Genomic DNA, 14,866 nt, shown 5'->3' with positions numbered 1-14,866 from the left:
AAACCAAATCAGAATAAACCAAATCATAAAAGAAAGCAAAAAATTGGACCATTGGGAAAATGAAAGTAAAACAGAACATATAATCTGGCAGAATATCTGCACACTGTAATAGATCCAAAACAGAGACGGATCATCACCAAATGCAGACTCAGTGATCACAGTCTGGCCATAGAAAAAGGCCGACACAGACAAACATGGCTTCCAAAGGAAGAACGAGTCTGTGCTCACTGTGACACGGGTGAGGTCGAGACAGAGACACACTTTCTCTTTCACTGTGAGAGAGAATTACCTCCACAAACTCTCAAACCTCATGCCACAGTTTTCCAGTTTGGCAGGAAAAGATCAGATGCTGGTGTTACTGGGGGAGGACCATCATGCATCAGTTGCAGCTAAATTCATTTTTGAGATGCACACCCTCAGAAACCAATCACTTCCTTAATGTACTTCAGTCACAGTACTTTTATTTTCTTAGGTTTATAATGTCCAGTTAAATGCTTATTTTATTTTATATTGTATAGTGTATATTGTTATTGTAGTTTTTATTTTATTTGATTCATTACCTGGCACCTTATTTTAATACTATCTTTATTGTTATTTGTTACTATTTTATTATTATTATTTGTCTTGTCATTATCTGTTTTGTGTATTAATGCTTTGGCAATATTATGTCAACACAATCATGCCAATAAAGTACTTTTCAATTTAAATTGAGAGAGAGAGAGAGAGAGAGAGAGAGAGAGATTCAATTAAATGCATTAGAACACATTAGCAACACAATACATCCAACCTGAAGTGCCATATCCATCCACATGATATAAGAGCGTATATCGTCGGCTATATATGGTGTAAAGTGTTCCACTGTGTATATAAAAAATATTCTTACATGTATAAAAGCAAAAGGACACTATTTTGTACATAAAACATTTTTTAGATGTCTTACTCTTTTAACCATTCATTTCAACTGCACGTTTGAACTGAACTTCGTCTGAATCAAAGTTGGGGTTGGGGCGCGCTGTTTGAGCGTCGTTTCTGCTCCGCCCATTGAAGTGATTATCTGAATGCTCACGTAACGTTGAGACCAAGTTAAATTCATGTGTCCTCAATGTGGGATTTAGAAGTGCGACAACTCGCAGGACTGCTTTCTAGCATGCCTAAAATATGTATTAACCGGAAAACTAAACTTGGGAAGGTTACAGAGAGTTATGGAAATCCGTTACGGAACCTGTAGTGAGTCGAAGCAAATCAGTGTCGCGCGCGTACACAGGGACATTTAAAGCCTCAAACATGCGCTCTAATTGGGTTCAAGGTGGAGGACGCGGACCAGATTACAGGAGGTTCACGGTGAGATGATGCAAATGTGTGTGTGTGTTTAAATAATTATTATGGTAACTTTACAATGAGGTTGCATTCGTTAACATTATTTAATGCATTAGATATCATGAACTAATATATTAGTTTTTGTTAAAATGAACATGAACTAAGATTTATAAAAGTATTGTTCGTTCATATTAACAAATTGAACCTTATTGTAAAGTGTTAGGTTACCATTTATTATTATATTTATCATTGTTAAGATAATTTAATTAAAGCATGCCTTCTTCATGTTGTTCTTTGTGTGTGTGTGTGTGTGTGTGCGTGCGTGCGTGCGTGTGTGTGTGTGTGTGTGCGTGTGTGTGCGTGCGTGCGGACCATATTATGAGAGTGTGTTGTTATTGAAGCCTTCATTCATTTCCAAAAACTTAAAATTCTCCCATCAAATTGAATGCTTTTGTGCTCTCATCTCACATTAGATGGTTGAGATTTCAGCAAGCAATGAATCAGTGCAGAGTCCAGCATTCAATCCAAGGAAAAGGCTTCATTCAGCAGAGGAAGTGCAATGTGGCAACCGGCCAAACCCGGAGGGTGCCGGCTCAGTGTCCGTAACGGAGTTAAGTCATTCCGAGAACAAGCAGGGGAGGGAAAGCCTGTGTCAGCGATGTCAAATCATCATGAATGAACTAAACAGGCAGGCGTTCGAGCTTGCTGAGCCAGGAACGCTAAAGGTTTGTGGATGTGCTTTCAGCTAAACCATTAAAGCAATTAATCTCAGGGACTTTTTCACCATGAAGGGATTGACAATGTTGAATAGACTCTAATTAATGACAGTTAAAGTCAAGTCCTAATGAAATCCATCTTTGTAGTGTAGGGATTTGACTGAAATGGTGGAGTTTATTTAATATAGTGTGAATTTATTTAAACCAAGAAACAAGGTAAACATAAACTACCCCGTAGAAGAAAAATATAATCCAGGCTTGCAGCCCACTGGAGCTGAGAAGGGGCAGACGAACTGGACCGGACTGGGCTGGACACTGAACCAACAGAAGCACAGGATGGACTGACATAAACATGACAAACTGGCACTACACAGCACACATGAGGAGACTAAAATAGGGAAGAAATTCAAACAGGTTAATGGGCAGGTCAGGTGTAACAAATGAACTAATAATGGGCAAACAAGGAGGCGGGGTATGACGCAAGACAGAGAAACACGCGGCAATAGAGAAAACATAAAGCCATGTGCTCTCACAAGACACAAACACCTGAATGGCATGAGCGCACATCGCCAAGACGATAAGACAATATATGGTCATGCCAATCGACAGACAAGAGGAGAGAATGCATAGCAATGCCAAGCATTCCCTCACTAGATAAAGCCTGAGTGTATATTGCGAGGCAAACAAAATGCAATGCACACAACAGGAAACAAAACGTGACCGGACACCTGTGCGAGAGTTCGGCCACACACAAACCGTGTAACAGCACAACGTGAAGACAGTTCACGACCATGGACATGCTTCACGTTGCGCTTGCGTTGCGCGCCCAGGTCAGTGAGACCGACATAAATGATTGACGTGAGTGCATGCCACCAACATGACATAAGCACAATGCACTCATGCCAATAACAGACACGACAAGGAGCATGAGTTTCCGAATCCCGTCACCAACCGAACCAGACAGGTAAGTCAGAGTGCAGACACCATGCTCTGAACATGAAACATGCATGAGACCAACTGAGCTGCGCACGGCAGGGAAATAACAACCGAAACCGTGCACTCACACAGAGACCGAAAACGAAACAGGACAGACATAGACTGGAATATTCTGGTTTTAATACAAGTTAAACTCCGTTTACAGCATTTGTTGCATAATTATGTTGATTAACACAAAAATATACTTGCACTGCACGTGCAAGCCATTCACACATCACAAGCCAATCAACTTTTTAGCCCTTTTCGGTGAATCGCACCTGCAAAATCCTAAAACTTTATTTCCAGGTTTAATTTATGTTTAATAGACTCTTTTATAAATTTTAACCCACGATGTGGGTTCATGTTTCTCTTTTAATGTAATTTTGAGTGTGACCATGGCTTAAGGAGGGTGTACCTGTATACTGGGTTGGAAATCTCAAGGATTAATAGTGTTTTTTTTATCTTCTTACATCACGCGTTGTTCTGAAAGTAAAAAGAAACAATTGAAACACAGACTGCACAGATGACTGCTGTCATTCACGCAGTCTGACCAGAGCAAAGTGGGTTCGTGATTAACCAAAAGTGAAGAGCTGCCAGCTCGTGATGTGGGAATAGCTTGCATGCACTGCACGAGTCTGTTGGGTATACTGCTGTCTCCTCACATTTTAACTTTTTGTTTAGCCTCCCATTCAGCTCATGTAAGCACACTGCTTGATCATGAGGAAGGAATACATAAAGATGTAGATTGGAATGCAGGTGCGGAATTTGTATAAATAAGATGCATGCTCTTTCACCTTTGCTGGTGTGCCACTGATTACCCCTTAATGCTGGAAAACGTGCCATAGGTTGGCAACCCCTGCCATAAAGCGACCGCAATGACGAATATTTACACAACTTTACAGCTCAAATAATACAGAAGAAATAATCTTAAGTGATTTTGTAAAACATACACTTCACATTTCTGCCCTTTAAACCCTCCTACTTCTATTGTTAGTGCCTCACTGAACCCTCAGTTTTGTGTAGCAGAAACTGTAGTCTGCTGAGTAACTTCCCCACCTCTTTAGCCCACAATGCATCTAAATACACTTAGACAATGGTCAAAAAGATGAGGCATGCAACATTTGGACTCTTGCATGCTTGTCTGTCTATATGACATGTACACTCACCTAAAGGATTATTAGGAACACCTGTTCAATTTGTCATTAATGCAATTATCTAATCAACCAATCACATGGCAGTTGCTTCAATGCATTTAGGGGTGTGGTCCTGGTCAAGACAATCTCCTGAACTCCAAACTGAATGTCAGAATGGGAAAGAAAGGTGATTTAAGCAATTTTGAGCGTGGCATGGTTGTTGGTGCCAGACGGGCCGGTCTGAGTATTTCACAATCTGCTCAGTTACTGGGATTTTCATGCACAACCATTTCTAGGGTTTACAAAGAATGGTGTGAAAAGGAAAAACATCCAGTATGCGGCAGTCCTGTGGGCTGAAAATGCCTTGTTGATGCTAGAGGTCAGAGGAGAATGGGCTGACTGATTCAAGCTGATAGAAGAGCAACTTTGCCTGAAATAACCACTCGCTACAACCGAGGTATGCAGCAAAGCATTTGTGAAGCCACAACACGCACAACCTTGAGGCGGATGGGCTACAACAGCAGAAGACCCCACCGGGTACCACTCATCTCCACTACAAATAGGAAAAAGAGGCTACAATTTGCAAGAGCTCACCAAAATTGGACAGTTGAAGACTGGAAAAATGTTGCCTGGTCTGATGAGTCTCGATTTCTGTTGAGACATTCAGATGGTAGAGTCAGAATTTGGCGTAAACAGAATGAGAACATGGATCCATCATGCCTTGTTACCACTGTGCAGGCTGGTGGTGGTGGTGTAATGGTGTGGGGGATGTTTTCTTGGCACACTTTAGGCCCCTTAGTGCCAATTGGGCATCGTTTAAATGCCACGGCCTACCTGAGCATCGTTTCTGACCATGTCCATCCCTTTATGGCCACCATGTACCCATCCTCTGATGGCTACTTCCAGCAGGATAATGCACCATGTCACAAAGCTCGAATCATTTCAAATTGGTTTCTTGAACATGACAATGAGTTCACTGTACTAAAATGGCCCCCACAGTCACCAGATCTCAACCCAATAGAGCATCTTTGGGATGTGGTAGAACGGGAGCTTCGTGCCCTGGATGTCCAGCCCACGAATCTCCATCAACTGCAAGATGCTATCCTATCAATATGGGCCAACATTGCTAAAGAATGCTTTCAGCACCTTGTTGAATCAATGCCACGTAGAATTAAGGCAGTTCTGAAGGCGAAAGGGGGTCAAACACAGTATTAGTATGGTGTTCCTAATAATCCTTTAGGTGAGTGTATAGCCCCTTTTCCATCATCGGGCCAAACTGTTCTCATTTCCAAACGTTGCCGATCCGGGTCAGCTGGTGCACTTATTGTTTTTTATTCCACTGTGGTACATAACTGTATTTTGGCGATGGCATGACAGTTTAACATTGTAGCGATAGCGCCAGGTACGCACTCACTACAATGGAGGAGAATCGCATATTCCAGTTTTAAGGAGTGTTTTTCCATGGTGTGGTTTTACTCCGTTCAGCACATGGATTCAAAAAGTTAAGTAAAGAGAAAAGAGGTTTACCAGGGCTTTTTTGCCACCGGACACGAACATGCAGAATTGTAAAAGTGCTCAGAGTAGCTAAAAAGTATATTAATTGACAAAATATTATAAAAGTATAATATGAAAATAGTATTTGAGAATATATTGATTTATTTTGAGTTTAAATGAGCTAGTAAGCTGCTGCCCTGATGAAAAAGGCATATAGAAAAATAAATGTAGACTACAATACAAGTTAAATCTTCATAATAAAATCATCAAGATACACTAAACATTTTGCTGCATACAGCATGGTTGAGAACGACTGAGTACGGTTAACTAACTGTGCAGAGAATTCTGGTCCGAGAACGGTTTATAATCATGCCCTGATTCAAATTAAAATTTTAAGGCAACTTATCGCAAGCGCTTTTTTGAGTAAACTTGACAATCAGGGACTAAAGTCCACCCAACTTAAAATATTTCATTAACATCGCAAGTTGTCACAACATAAATAGTCATGTTTACCTAATAAATAACAGAACTAAATATTTTTGGTTTACTGAACACAAATAGGCCTATTATCTATAGGCATATAGACGGATTCATTACTTAAGTAGTCTAATTAAATTAAAGACAGACCATAACACGGGTCAAATAACTTTTAACTTTTTATTATTTAAACACTTTGTGTCAATGCACAACAACAACATTACAGTACCAAGTCTGTATGGCAGACTTTGCATTTTAACTTCTTTACTCTATGCATTTTACACTTAACTCCATGCATGGTACAAATGCATGTTAGAGAAATCCACAGTGTTAAGTACACCATAATACGTTAGCTGTCTTGTGGCATGAGGCACATTTTCACATGCATTTAACATTTTTGGTTGATTTTTAAAGGAAAAATTATGTGAAAACTACTGTATTGCATAATTTAACATCAACCTAAGAGTTCCTCAAAACCAAGTTACTATTGTGTCCAAGAACCCAAAACAATTGAAAGCATCTGAGTAAACCACAAACATTACTCAGCTGTTATAAATGCACAGCACTTTTTGTCAGAACAACATTGAAAATTGCAATGATATGCCTGTAATCCACTGACCTAGATCCTTGGACGTACCAGTGTCTACATAGAAATCAAACACAATTAATTCGACCCAAAAAAAAAAAAAAACTCTAGGAGAAACTCCAGCCTCAAGGGATAGTTCCCACAAAAACGACTAAAAAAACAATACTATTTTCTTTCAATGCATTCATTAATGTTAAGCATTCACTTGTTACAACCTTTGCCTTAAAGAGATAGTTCACACAAAAATGAAAGTTCTTTTATCATTTCCTCACCCCCAAATTGTTCTAAACCTGTGTGAATTTGGGGGTACGTAAATGATGAAAGAACTTTCATTTTTGTGTGAACTATCTCTTTAAGGCAAAGGTTGTAACAAGTGAATACTTAACATTAATGAATGCATTGAAAGAAAACAGTATTGTTTTTTAGTCATTAACTATGAAAGTATAAAATAAACAATGGCCACTGGAAGAACGTCATTCAGATGCATTTGTCCATTTAGCAAAGTTTAGACTTCAATGACTGCACTCTTGCAGAGCAGATGCCACCAAGATCCATGAAGATTTTTTGTATTACTTCAAAAGTATACTTAAGTTCTTTTGGATACTCCATGTTGAGTGCATACATGAGACCAAACAAGTATGCGAATGCTGCTGGCAGATCTGGAATGTCCTCAAGCACAATGGCCCCTTATAGGATTATGGCCAGGTTGATCACATTTGGCAGTGATGTGACGGCAGCAACATCATCTTCGACCACAGTAAGAATTCCAATCTTTACACCTTTGGTGCAGTGGTCCACAGGATCAGTATCCTGGGAGAATAAGGAGGGGGGGTATTAATGGAAATGTACATTTACATATAACAATAATTATTATCATCATCGTTGTTGTGTAAGTAACCTGAATACATGTAAAATATAGTATTAAAAAAAAAGGATTTAGAAATGGAAATGGTAATTTACCAGGCACATCTTGAGTAAACATGCTGGCTTCTCACGCAGAAAAATTGGCAATCCCTTAAGAGCTGTTCTTTTCCGATGTGAGGTAATGTCAGTCACCTAAAAATAAAAAATATATATTTTGTTTATAAAATCTGCAGATGCTCTATGACCTTATTATTAAAACGATTGAAACATTTCCCGTGTACGAAATCAGTAACAAACACTGCTAAATTAGAGTAACTTTAGGCCGTCTATTTGGGAACAGCGCAAAATCACATGACAAATAACATACAGTCGATTATAAAAATGATTAATACCCACCGGTTATTTTAAAGAAAAGCTGGATTGATCAGGCACGACGACACCACTCCTTCACATCAGCATCGAAAAGGACCAAAAAGTGCGCGAAATCAGTAACGCACTGTGAAATGAAATTAGGCCGTCAGTTTGTGAAGAACACAATATTCTTGAAATATTTCAAATAACATACAGACGATTATAAAAATGATTAATTCACAGCGGTTATTTTAAAGAAAAGCTGGATTGATCAGACGACACCACTCCTTCACATCAGGAGTGATTACGTTACACCATCAGCTTGTAAAGAGCACAATACATATGACAAATAACATAGGCGATTATGATTAATACATACTAGTTATTGTGCAGGAAAAAATCGGATTGATTAGGCAGGACGCTGTCATCCACTTTCCACCAGCATCAACTTCTGGAAACCGCTGGCGCTGGCGCTGTCGTTGTCTTCTCACCTCCTGCATCAACTTTTTGAAAGTCCCGTGTTGAAGTAGCTTATGTCTCAAACTGCGCATGCGTTCAATGTTCAAACTGCGCACACGCTGACGAGAATCGCGAGATTCAATGAAAACGAAAACAACTTAGTAAGATCAACAAAACATTGCTCGTTTTTAACATTCAAGGAACTAATTTGTTGAATGAACTTAGTATCATGCATGAACACTTCCAATCAAAATATACTATAATAAGTTCAATTTACTGTTTTATGTTTATTGGGAGGACTTTTTGTAAGTTGGCTTTTTTACAGTGTGGTGGAAAAGAGGCTTGTATGATCATTAAAAATAATACAGCTAGCAGTGCCTCCACTGTCATCCCCCTTCCACACTGATTATTTTAGATGATAGTGGGATGTATTGCAGGTAAAACATACATTTCAGTGACCAGAGCTAGAAAAGTGTCCAGCTCAGCAGGATTTTATGATCCTATTAATCGTGAGCGATGGGACTCTTTGAGTGGCTATATAAAAAGGAGAACTGCTGAGATGAATGGAAGCAGTCATGCCTGTCATTGGTGACGAGCTTTCTGATGATATTAGCTGTTATTTTAGTGCATAAACAGAAGATTGAGATTCTCCAGTCCCTTTATTTCTGGTAAATTTGTAAAGCCAATTACTGAATTTTTTCATATATACTGTTTTAGACTTTAACTTGTTAATGATATCAAGAGATTTAACATTGAGATTTGAGACACCTGTTTCCTCTGCTTCTGTTTGTGTAATTACATTATTGAGAGTGTGATTATAAGCTGTCTTGTTTATTTGGTCTTACCATGCTTGTATACAAAACCACTTGGGGGACATTGTTCAATGGAACAATGTGCATAAAGGATGTAAAGATTAAAAATGGAAAAGGAAGTCAAAGCCACCTAACATTCAATACTTCATGAAAGTGTGATCCTGTTGGCTTAGTAATGCATTTTCACAAATGGCCGGAGGCTGTATGTCCCTGCATGTCGACTGAGCATATAAAGACTTGGACCTGTACATAACCAGGGTTGGGAAGGTTACTTTTAAAAAATATCCCTCTGCAGATACAGAATGCATGCTGTAAAATGTAATTTGTAACGGATTCCATTAGTTTACTCAAGGTCAGTAAATTAATCGAAATACTTTGGATTACTGCTTCAGCATTGGCACATTTTTTCACTTGTTTTGACTATAAACAAGTAAATAAAGAAAATTAATTTGTGTGTATATATATGCGTATATGTGTGTAATAAATAAATAATATATATATATATATATATATATATATATATATATATATATATAAGGGCTGTCAATCGATTACATTATGAGGGCTTGTTTAAGGACCCGTCAATGTACACCTGCGTCAGACATAATAATTTTTTTTAGAAACAAGCCACAATACTACAGATATATTTTAAAATAATGCCAAGACATTATATTCATTACATAGTGCAATGGTGCTCAATGCTTTGGAGTTGTTGGCGGTACAAAGAGTATTTAAATAATATTTGAAGTCTTCACAAAAAAGTGCAAATAGGGGCTTTATAGACATAAATTTACACTAATGTATAAAAAAAAAACTTAGTAAGAAAAATAAACAGATTAATCAGAAAATATTAACTTGAGTTATCAAAACTGTGAAAACCAAATAAAACGTCTTTTATAAAGCAAGAAAAATTAGTTAAAATAGAGGTACGTACAAACAAACAAAATTTTCTCAAATACTACCGCGTGGACACATTCCCAAAAAAGGTGAGGGGTAGATTCATCTACAGCATTACAGGAGTAGCAAAGTGGATCTATTTCAGGGAGCATGTTTCTTAAATAAAGATTGACTGGGTAAAAATGGTGTAACAGTTTAAAGCGACACCTCCTTAACCTTGTAGGTAATTAAATATTTGTGAGGTGAAGACCATACGACCTGCATCAGACATGCATGTGTCGGCTGATGGTGGAGCATTTGAAGCAGCTGGGAACTTCACACTGCTCCAGTGATGGGTTGAAGATCTGTGTGAAGATGGGGGCCAGCTGGTCAGCACAGGCTTTTTGACAAGTGGGTGAAATATTGTCTGGGCCCTGTGCTTTCCTTGTCTTCATTTTCTGGAATACCTAGCACACATCCTCTTCACAGATACAGTTTGAGTAGCATTAGGGGAGGATGGGGGTTGCTGGAGGTGTTTGTGTGAAGTGAAGGTCAGAGCGGGTGTGAGACTAGGCTTTTCAAATTTACAGTAAAACACATTCAGGTCGTCAGCAAGTTGTTGATTCCCTACAGTGTTGGCGGATGGTGTCTTCTAGTTGGTAATGTCTTTCAGGCCACTCCACACTGATGCAGGGTCATTTGTTGAAAACGTGTTATCTTGTTGTGACAAAATAGTTGTTGCTGCAGCTTCAAAAAACTCCAATCAGTTCAAAACAGGCTTATAGTTTCAGCTCTACATCATTAATCCTCTCTTTACAGTCTAACTACAGGTTTAGCTGATTTTAGTTTCTGCCTGTAGGTTGGAAGAAGATAAACCAGACAGTTATCAAAGAGTCCCAAAGCTGCTCTAGGGACAGAGCAATATGCATCCTTTAATATAGTGTAACAGTGATCCAGTAAATTTCTCTCGCTGGTTGGGCATGTAATGTGCTGTTTGTATTTGGGCAGTTCACATGTTTGGTTTGCTTTGTTAAAATCCCCAAGAATAATAATAAGTGAGTCTGGGTGTTGTTGCTCTGTGTCTCTGATGTGATCAGCCAGCTGTTGTGGCACTGCTTTCATGCACACTTGTGGAGGAATGTAAACACTTACTAGTAACAAATAGATTACTGATAATGCTGAAATGTGTAGTTTTCAACTCAAACATACAAACTAGCAACAACAACTACTATAAATGAACAGTGTTTTCAAATTAAAATATTTTTACAAAATTAAATAATACCTTTGCATTACTGCAAACTTGTTATTTTCTCTATTACACCTAACTAAAATGGAACAATAAAGAAGAACATACAAATTTTCCCGAAAATAATATTGTCCAAACTAACAGGGATATTTAAGCAGGATGTAACATGTACTTTGTATAAACTCTTTTGAAAAAGAAACTGGATATAAAAGTGTGGTTCACTCAAACCACTAGAACTGGTGTGCGTGCGTGTGCATGTGCGTGCGTGCGCGCACATTTTATTGTTGTAATTTTTATGTTATTTTTCACAAGATTGCTCTTATCATGATGATCTCATGATGCTACACGTTGCAAGCTGCAGACAGTGGAGGTGAGAGACGATTGTCTCCATGTTAGAGTGCACATCAGCCTGCGGAGCTTTAAATCTCTCCCGGTCTCGACTCACGCTCGGATTGGATCTCTTCTGTGACTGGTTTAAGCAGCTCTGACCTCACAGAGAATGACAGTTTTGGAGTTGTGCTTATTACATGCCATGCTCCCGTATTATATGAACTTTAATTATTGATGAAATAAAGACATATTGCCAAGCTGTAATCTGTGTTTCTGTGTTATTTTTTCTGACCACCGGATCAGTGTCGGTCTGCTCGGCATCCATCTTCACCTGATTTCCAAGCTGAACACTGGAAACTCACATGACATGACCACACGTGCCACTCTCTAAACTGAGACTGACTGGTCATTTTTATTAGCGTGAGAAAATCTGCAAACAGCTCTCAGAGAGAATGGGCTGTCACGTCCACACATGCACTTATTTATTTAATAAAATTGCAGCATTTGCCGGCAAATAATCGCACAGACTGACATCGCGATTGCGATATGATTAATCGTGCAGCACTATCCCCAACCCTGTCCATAACATCCTGATTTAAGACTTGTGTGTCAGATGGACCCTGCCACAGGGATGTGTAGGTTTACCACAAGGCAGCTGAGTTGGTAAAACATCACCTTGTTTATACTCTATTGTTAAATTCTTCAGCCATCAAAGACTGTGTTTAACCTACACTGCAGCTAACAATGTTGGCTGTAAAACTGAAACTGCTTTTCTTTATTAACAAAAAAAGTTCAAGGTTTGTTATGGAGACAATCCTTATACTAAAAATATTTCACTGACTTGTTTTGGGATACTCCTGCTCTTCTAGATGACTCAAAATAATTGCTTTCCAGTTCCTCCCTTACTCTGGAAAATAATTCCATCACAATAGTAAGCAAATCTGATGTAAATACAGGCCTAACTGGAAAACATATGGATCTTTCTATATTTATTTACTATCGAAAAATTCAGACATTTCTTGAAGATTTGTGTTGCTCAGTTATTTGGCACATTAAATGTGAACATTTGGTATGTAATGCTATCTTATTCTGAATAGTAATTAATTGTGACCTCATCTTATAAGTGTTCTGTGAAGAGCACATTTTGTGTAGTAATTGTCTGTTTTAATAAAACAACACAATATTATGTCTGGTAATGTAGTTTGATGTAGTTATATGAAACGATTCACCTCAAAGAAAAGAAGTCTAAACAAGCTTCTTTGCCTTCCCTAAAGCACAGATAGGATAAATAGTTGCTTTCTTAGACTCCGATTACAAGTCTGGAGATAAGATGAAATGTGGTGCAAGAGTAAAGCTATAAAATGTGTGTGGAAATTTCTTCTTGGCTATCTTCGAGTTAAATTATTTGTCAGCGAAGACAATCAGGTCTAGGTCCAGACAGATTAAGCTGTAAGATATCCCTGCTGAAGTTTAACAAAAGCTAAATGAAAGACTCTCAGGCCTCTTTTAGCACACAATGGGGCTGTCAATACAAGACACAATAAGTTCGTCTCATGGAGTCGTATTTCAGATAAAGGGTTTAAATTAAAAAGAGTAGTGGCAGTCTAAATTCAATCTGACTCATCAATGGATAACAAATTGAATCGCATTATGGAGGGATTTACCTCCGTTTCAAATCATTATGATCACATCACAGTGGCTTACCACATGAATTAAAGAATTTATCCTCATGTAGCAGACCTGCAAAAAGAAGATAGCTAACTATAAAGAATTCTATTTTGGCAGTTTTATCGAAGAAAGGCTTGATACTCATGTTAGAATATATACTCACTGAGGACTTTAGGAAACCCTGTACACCTACTTATTCATGCAATTATCTAATCAGCCAATCATGTGGCAGCAATGCAGTTCATAAAATCAGGCAGATATGGGTCAGGAGCTTCAGTTAATGTTCACATCAACCATCAGAATGGACCATTTTCTTTTATCTCAGTGATTTTGACCATGGAATGATTGTTGGTGCCACACGTATAGGTTTGAGTATTTCTGTAACTGCCGATCTCCTGGGATTTTCAAGCAAAACAGTCTATAGAGTTTACTCAGAATGGTGCCAAAAACATGTTGTATGTTTCAAGGTGTTTGCAAATGATAGTTTTAAACCCGTGAAACTAATAAGACAAACTAAACACCTGACGTTCAAAGATAAGACAGTTGACTTCTTTTTGCTGTAAAAACGTTGATGAATGAAAAATAACATTGACCAGCCAAACCACAGTTCTAGACACTTATTCCATATATCAAAAAGAAGTACCAATCACATTGAACCAAGGATTAACATGATGTGCTCTAAGAAACAGGTTCAACAATCAGATTGAATATGGTAAGTGAAAGCCTGTGCCTTTTTTTATCCTATGCATATAGCGTGCCTTATTTCTTTGATTTACATAGTATGTCAGCTATGTCAGGCGAAAGCACGCACACTCATACAAACATTATCTCAGTATTTGACACATTCTAAGACATAAGGGCTATTTTGCACCGTATGTTTTACAGTGAAGAGTGGCTGTAGTGTGTTTGTTTTCCCAATTTATTGTCATCGTGAGTGCTGGCCCTTTGCTTGCCCCCTAAAATGCCGGAGTAGAGAACTCAAGGGCTGAGATCTTCCAACACAATTTCCTTTTACACAGGCCCGGTTCCAGATCAAAATCTAAAATAGTGGGGGTGCTCTGTATAAAGTGGAGATGTATCATAATTTTAAAAAAAATTTAAATGCTACTTAATGTAAAGAAACGTATTTTGTTTTTTTTACTCGCGTGTCCCCTCTGTGCACTATTGAGCGCTAAGTTGTTGTTTGTTTGTTTTTTGTGGAGACAATGTATGTGCACTCGCACACATGGTTGCCAGCTTGCATAAATTAAGTATGACATGAGGTGAAATATTTCCAATTTGTGTTTGCAATCTTTGATTTGTGTGTTGCATATATTATCTGGCAACCTTCAGCATATTAAAAGCTTGGGAATGCGCGATAGGTCCAAAGCCAGATAAATGAAAGATCTAATAAAAAACATTCATGATAAATCGAATTGCGGGCAGTAGTTTGGCCTGGTCTGCATTTGAGGGTGTTCTAAGTTTCATTTGAGGGTGCTTTGTGCCCTCAAGCACTACATAGAACTGGTACTGCTTTTACCGTTACTGAGAAAAGTCCCCCTAAAACATTTTCCTAGTTCTGG

General features: G+C 38.3%; 1 protein-coding gene and 1 long non-coding RNA gene across 2 annotated transcripts in view; one reads left to right on the top strand and one right to left on the bottom strand.

The window, feature by feature from the left end:
- The first annotated feature begins 1,175 nt into the window (after positions 1 to 1,175).
- Positions 1,176 to 14,866, top strand: part of LOC127622190 (kinesin-like protein KIF26A) — a 119,783-nt gene continuing 106,092 nt past the window's right edge. Inside the window, exons 1-2 of the mRNA XM_052096188.1 lie at positions 1,176 to 1,341; positions 1,791 to 2,042. Coding sequence (XP_051952148.1) covers positions 1,285 to 1,341; positions 1,791 to 2,042 — 309 coding nt within the window. The 5' untranslated portion in view covers positions 1,176 to 1,284. The remainder of the gene's footprint in view (positions 1,342 to 1,790; positions 2,043 to 14,866) is intronic.
- LOC127622206 (uncharacterized) lies at positions 7,062 to 9,232 on the bottom strand. Its single transcript, XR_007967957.1, has 4 exons — positions 8,293 to 9,232; positions 7,959 to 8,058; positions 7,659 to 7,754; positions 7,062 to 7,508 (listed from the first exon to the last, which is right to left on the bottom strand). It is a non-coding gene; the product is annotated as an uncharacterized LOC127622206 (long non-coding RNA).

Source organism: Xyrauchen texanus, chromosome 28 (assembly GCF_025860055.1).
Source record: "Xyrauchen texanus isolate HMW12.3.18 chromosome 28, RBS_HiC_50CHRs, whole genome shotgun sequence".
Lineage (NCBI taxonomy): Eukaryota > Metazoa > Chordata > Actinopteri > Cypriniformes > Catostomidae > Xyrauchen > Xyrauchen texanus.
The sequence above is the reverse complement of the archived record's forward strand: the minus strand, read 5'-3'. Positions and strand labels throughout refer to the sequence as shown.